Source organism: Malurus melanocephalus, unplaced genomic scaffold (genome assembly GCF_030028575.1).
Source record: "Malurus melanocephalus ecotype Western Australia unplaced genomic scaffold, MMel_1.1 scaffold_808, whole genome shotgun sequence".
NCBI lineage: Eukaryota > Metazoa > Chordata > Aves > Passeriformes > Maluridae > Malurus > Malurus melanocephalus.
In genome coordinates this window covers 185,289-192,042 of record NW_026624040.1, presented here as the reverse complement: position 1 = coordinate 192,042, position 6,754 = coordinate 185,289, and the positions used below count along the sequence as shown (strand labels likewise).

At 52.7% G+C, this 6,754-nt stretch overlaps 1 protein-coding gene across 1 annotated transcript in view; it reads left to right on the top strand.

Annotated features, from left to right (window-relative positions):
• CD34 (CD34 molecule) overlaps positions 1 to 6,754 on the top strand; it is a 21,308-nt gene that overhangs the window by 12,638 nt on the left and 1,916 nt on the right. Inside the window, exons 4-6 of the mRNA XM_057385310.1 lie at positions 3,361 to 3,626; positions 5,082 to 5,128; positions 5,913 to 6,077. Of these exons, the coding sequence (XP_057241293.1) occupies positions 3,361 to 3,626; positions 5,082 to 5,128; positions 5,913 to 6,077 (478 nt within the window). The remainder of the gene's footprint in view (positions 1 to 3,360; positions 3,627 to 5,081; positions 5,129 to 5,912; positions 6,078 to 6,754) is intronic.

Here is a 6,754-nt window from a genome sequence, read left to right as displayed (position 1 = left end):
GATCCCAAATTGGCCGATCCCAAAGGGATCACAGCAGTTCCAGGGAAAATGCAGCCTCCCAATGGAACAAACCCTCATTTTTTCACGGCTGAGCTCYGGGGTCAGTGCAGCTTCTAAAGCATCTCCCCCCGTGTCTGACAGGAAGCCGCCTTTGTTYTTCTCCTTCCTCTTCCCTGTTGGGAACAAAAGCGCCTTTTTTTGTCTTGCCAACTGCCCCAAGACAGAAAACGGGGCACTGGAAGGAGCTGCTCCGTGTCCCCWTCAGCTCCTGAGGGAATCCCGAGCTCTCTGTGACCGTCCTTGGCCTTGTACACCAAAAACGGAGCATTTTTAAAAGCAGAAGGGGCTCTGTTGYGGGCGGGAGGAAGAAACCTTTCCTGCTGGAGGCACAGCCTGCCCCGGAGGATGGATGGCGCTGGACCTTGTGAGACAGGGTGTGAAATACTTACAAAACAGATCATTTCAGTTTTGGCACCGAGCCGTGCCTGTGCCACTCGGGATGAGCGAGCCTTGCTCGGCTTTCCTGCGCGGAGCAGCGATTAAACGGCGCTGAGCTGTTCCTGTTTACGGGAATMCACTCAGAGCTCCTGCGGGAGCGCTGATCCCGATCCCAAATGCCATCCAGCGGGCTCTGACCCCTCCTGGGCACAGCATTYGTGCATCCCGGGTGGAACCGGGTGCGTGTGGGACATCCCGAGCATCCTGTARGGTCACAGCTCCCCGTACCCGCAACCCTCCCTCGGCGGGGAACAATTCCCAGTTCCCAGCGGGGTTTTGGGGAGCTCCCAGCCCCGGGCAGAGCTCCCAGCCTTTCCGAGGCAAATGAGCAATCAGCTGGCACCCGGCGCCGCTAATTGCGAGGGGAAATTCTGACACTCGGGCGAGTTCTTTCCACAGCGCAGAAAGGAAAATACGCACTTGGGGCTCCTGTTCCGTCTTGGCCTTCCTGCCGCCAAGCCAAGCTTTACAGAAACAGCTGAATATGATTTGTTTGTTGTTCTCCCGTGGATGAGTTTGTGCGTTCGGGATGGAGGGATCCGGGCACGGCTGGGGTGGAGGAGAGCGCCGAGCCCCGAGACGGGCGGGGTTCTGCTCTGTACAGCCCAAAATAGTGGGGTTTAGTCGGGGACAGGGGCAGGACAGGGCTCAGCTGAGCTGTCTGTGTGTCCTGGGGGTGGGCACGGCCACAGCTCGGACACTGTCCCCAATCACAGCTCGGACACTGTCCCTGGTCACAGCTCAGACACTGTCCCCAATCTCAGCTCGGACACTGTCCCCACTCACACCTCGGACACTGTCCCAAATCACAGCTCGGACACTGTCCTTGGTCACAGGTCGGACACTGTCCCTGGNAATCACAGCTCGGACACTGTCCTTGGTCACAGGTCGGACACTGTCCCTGGACACAGCTCGGACACTGTCCCCACTCACAGCTCGGACACTGTCCCCAAATCACAGCTCGGACACTGTCCCCACTCACACCTCGGACACTGTCCCAAATCACAGCTCGGACACTGTCCTTGGTCACAGCTCGGACACTGTCCTTGGTCACAGCTCGGACACTGTCCCCAATCACAGCTCGGACACTGTCCCCAATCATGGCTCGGACACTGTCCCAAATCACAGCTCGGACACTGTCCCCACTCACAGCTCGGACACTGTCCCCACTCACAGCTCGGACACTGTCCCTGGCCACAGCTCAGACACTGTCCCCAATCACAGCTCGGACACTGTCCTTGGTCACAGCTCGGACACTGTCCCCAATCACAGCTCGGACACTGTCCCAATCACAGCTCGGACACTGTCCCCACTCACAGCTCGGACACTGTCCCAATCACACCTCGGACACTGTCCCCAATCACAGCTCAGACACTGTCCCTGGCCACAGCTCGGACACTGTCCCTGGCCACAGCTCGGACACTGACCCCAATCACAGCTCGGACACTGTCCCCACTCACAGCTCGGACACTGTCCCCAATCACAGCTCGGACACTGACCCCAATCACAGCGCGGACACTGTCCCTGGACACAGCTCGGACACTGTCCCCAATCACAGCTCGGACACTGTCCCCACTCACAGCTCGGACACTGTCCCTGGTCACAGCTCGGACACTGTCCCCACTCACAGCTCGGACACTGTCCCCACTCACAGCTCGGACACTGTCCCCACTCACAGCTCGGACACTGTCCCCAATCACAGCTCGGACACTGTCCCCACTCACACCTCGGACACTGTCCCTGGTCACAGCTCGGACACTGTCCCTGGTCACAGCTCGGACACTGTCCCCACTCACAGCTCGGACACTGTCCCCAATCACAGCTCGGACACTGTCCCCACTCACAGCTCGGACACTGTCCCTGACCACAGCTCGGACACTGTCCCCANGGACACTGTCCCCACTCACAGCTCGGACACTGTCCCTGACCACAGCTCGGACACTGTCCCCACTCACAGCTCGGACACTGTCCCCACTCACAGTTCGGACACTGTCCCTGGCCATGGCTCGGACACTGTCCCCACTCACAGCTCGGACACTGTCCCAAATCACAGCTCGGACACTGTCCCCACTCACAGCTCAGACACTGTCCCCTATCACAGCTCGGACACTGTCCCTGACCACAGCTTGGACACTGTCCCCACTCACAGCTCGGACACTGTCCCTGACCACAGCTCGGACACTGTCCCCAATCACAGCTCGGACACTGTCCCCACTCACAGCTCGGTCACTGTCCTTGGTCACAGCTCGGACACTGTCCCCAATCACAGCTCTGACATTGTCCCCACTCACACCTCGGACACTGTCCCCATCTGGGAGGGTGTCAGGGACACTGATCAGGATTTTATCAGCCCCAGACTCTGATTCCAAGCCTGACTGTGGCTGAAAATAGCCCCGAGCAGAAAGCCCATCCTGTCTGATACACAAACTGGCCCACAAAGGCTGCAGCTCCTCACTCCTCTTCCTCTTCCACCCCGGAGCCAGTTCAGCTCGAAAATSTGAGAAATTTGTGGTTTTTTTACCTAGCCTTTGATCAGCAACCTAGCAAAAACATTGAAGACATTTCCTAAACAGGAAGGCTCAATGCTTCTTTGTTATTTCCCTCCTTTCCCAGCCCCTGCCTGGGACTCTGAAACAATAGAGCTCTACAGCTGTTCCAGCCCAAAAACTGGGGAGAATTGCCGTGCGATTCAGATCCTAAATTTAGCCTTGTTTAAATGCCGTTTTCARGAGTTGCTAATAATATCTTGGTTTAATTTATTCTCATTAAGTTAAGACACAAGAATTGAGCCCCTCCATCTCMAAGRTGTYGGGGCTYTGGGCAGTGCTGGAGTGGGAGGGGAGGGTCTGACACCCTTTGAAGGGCACAGAGGAGCCACCAAAACTCAAATGGGAATGCACAAACCTCCACCAGCGTGGCTGAGGCAGAGAATTGCTCAGTTTGGTCAGTTAAATGTCTGTTTTTCCTTAAAATTTTGCAGGAACACTTTTTAGCGAGGAAAGGGTCGGATTTATGGCGAGCGATATGTGAAAACAGAACCCACAGCGTGGAGTCCCCCTGCGAGATCAAACTCACCCCATCCAGCCTGGACAGGAACTGTTTGCTCCTCATCCTCAAAGGAGAGAAAGGTCAGTGCAGGWGGTGCCTGGTGTGGGCAGTGGGACAGGGATTGTGGGTGGGGAAGGGCTGTGGGACAGGTYCTGGCAGGGGAAACATCCCTGCAATTCTGCTGCATCCCTGGAGCCATGGAACTGCCCTGTGCACAGCCAGGCTCTTTGGTGTGCCCTGAGAGCTGCGGAGAGGGTAATTAATGCATGGAAAGTGTGTGTGTAAGGCGTGTAAGGTGTGGAATGTGTGGAATGTGTGTAATAAGGTGTGTAATATAAGGTGTGTAATGTGTGTAACGTGTGTAATGTGTGTAAGGTGTGTAATGTGTGTAATAAGGTGTGTAATGTGTGTAATGTGTGTAAGGTGTGTAAGGTGTGTAATGTGTGTAAGGTGTGTAATAAGGTGTATAATATAAGGTGTGTAATGTGTGTAAAGTGTGTAACATGTGTAATGTATGGAATGTGTGTGTAATGTGGGTAATGTGTTCAATGTGTGTAATGTGTGTAACATTTGTAATGTATGGAATGTGTGTGTAATGTGTTCAATGTGTGTAATGTGTGTAACATGTGTAAGGTGTGTAATGTGTGTAATGTGTGCAATGCATGTAATAAGGTGTGTAATGTGTGTAAAGTGTGTAATGCGTGTAAAGTGTGTAATGCGTGTAAGGTGTGTGCAAGGTGTGTGTAATGTGTGTAATGTGCTCAATGTGTGTAAGGTGTGTAACATGTGTAAGGTGTGTATGTGTGTAAGGTGTGTAATATAAGATGTGTAATATAAGGTGTGTAATGTGTGTAACGTGTGTAATGTGTGTAATGTATGTCATGTGTGTAATGTGTGTGAGTGTAATGTGTGTAATGTGTGCAATGTATGGAATGTGTGTGTAATGTGCTCAATATGTGTAAGGTGTGTAACATGTGTAAGGTGTGTAAGGTGTGTAAGGTGTGTAATGTGTGTAAGGTGTGTGTAAGGTGTGTAATGTGTGTAATGTGTGCAATGTATGGAATGTGTGTGTAATGTGCTCAATGTGTGTAAGGTGTGTAACATGTGTAAGGTGTGTAAGGTGTGTAACGTGTAAGGTGTGTAACATGTGTGTAAGGTGTGTAATGTGTGTAATGTGTGTGTGAGGTGTGTAATGTGTGTAATGCGTGTAAGGCGTGTAATGCATGTAATAAGGCGTGTAATGTATGTAAGGTGTGTAATGTGTGTAAGTGTAACTGTGTAATGCGTGTAATGTGTGTAAATGTGTGTGTGTAATGTATGTAATGTGTGTAATGTGCTCAATGTGTGTAATGAGAGTAAGGTATGTAATGTGTGTAATGCGTGTGTAACGTGTGTAACGTGTGTAATGTGTGTAATGTGTATGTAACATGTGTAATTTGTGTAATGTGCTCAATGTGTGTAATGTATGTGTAATTTGTGTAATATGTATAATTTGTTAATGTGCTCAACGCGCTCTCCTGCTCCTCACCTTGCAGATCCTGACAAACTCCTGCACACGCTCCAGAGTTCTCCCTTGGAAAAGGTAAATCCAAATCCCTKCAGCAAATTCAGCTGCAAAAGGCGGCTGCTCCATCCAGAGATGGGAGAGATGGCAATTTTACACCAGCTGAGGCTGGGGGAGATGCTCAGAGCTGGAGCTGCCTCTGGTTTGGAGGTTCCCGATGAGTGTAGAGATCACTGGGAGTGCCCAAAGCCAGGCTGGACGGGGTTTGGAGCCACCTGGGGCAGGGGGAGGTGTCCCTGCCCATACAGGGGTGATTTTTAAGGTCCTTTTCAACCCAAACCATTCTGGGGTTCTGCGGTTGGAGCCACCCAGCAGTGAGGCACCAGTACAGCCCACGGGGGCAGCAGTGCTGGAAATGGTTCTGTAAAACGCTGCAGCATTTCCTAGCAAAGGTTAGACCCCAGCAATAACTCTGAGGATGCAGTTGGCACTCTGCCCTTCACAGGAACAGGCTGGCATTGATGAATTCCTCCTGCCAGCGCTGCCCTGAGGCTCCCATCAGCTCTCGCTGCACACACAGGCAGATCCCAGCCATGCCCTAAACCCCGGGGTGTGCTCCAGAGGACAGAAATTCCCTGGAAAAAACGGGGAAGGAACGCGGCTGTGAGGACGTGAGGGCTGCCAGGGCCGGGGCAGAGCCGGGGCAGCGCGGCCGGCTTTGTTTGTGCGCKGTTTCCAACGAGGTGACGAGCAGCATTGTTCAAAGCCCGAGCAGCAGATGCAAACGTTTCCTGTTTGTCCCACTCCCGGCTCTTTTTAGTGCTTTTTTTTTATTATTATTTTTTTTATTTTTTCCCCGCAGTTTGGAATAGAATCCCTAAAAAAGGAGAGCGCAGGGAGCCGCCGGGAGTCATCACAGAAAACTCTGATCGCCCTGGTCACATCTGGGCTGCTGCTGGCGTTCCTGGGGCTGGCGGGATATTTCCTGATGAAGCGGCGCAGTTGGAGCCCCGCAGGACAGAGGCTGGTCAGTGCTTACAGGTGGCAAAATCCCGGGTAGAGCCCGGCCTGGCTGGTACAAATCCCCCTGGCAAAGGGGTTCTGGGGGGGAAAGAGCGTTCTCCACCCCCGTGGGTGTCCCCAGGTCGCGGCAAAGACAGGGGAAAGCTCTCCCACCYCCCAAAATGAGCCCACAGCTGGCTGCTCCTGCAGCAGAGCCGCCCCTTTCTCGCCGCTGCTGCAGGTCTGACACTCCTTWTTGCTCAGCAGCAAGAAGACCCCTCCAGAGGCACCGAAAACCTGTGAATTTGTCATTAAAAGCGACGCACTTTAACGTCCTTTCCTTGTCTGAGTGCCGTGTCTGTGTACCCCTGCTGCAATAAAGGCAATTTCTCCCCACGAGCCGTGGTAATAAAACAAATCAAGAAGGAAAAGAGGCAGAAATTTCCTATTTTCTCCTTTCCAGGCAGACTGACCCTGAGGGCTCCTCCCCACCAGTGACTTTTGGGGTTGTGATCCTGCACAAAGTGAGGCTGGGCCATGATTTTCCCCATCACTGTCCTGGGAAGTGTCCTGGGAAACCATCAGGGTATTTCAGAAAAGGAAAGGAAAGAAGGAAAGGAAAGGAAAGGAAAGGAAAGGAAAGGAAAGGAAAGGAAAGGAAAGGAAAGGAAAGGAAAGGAAAGGAAAGGAAAGGAAAGGAAA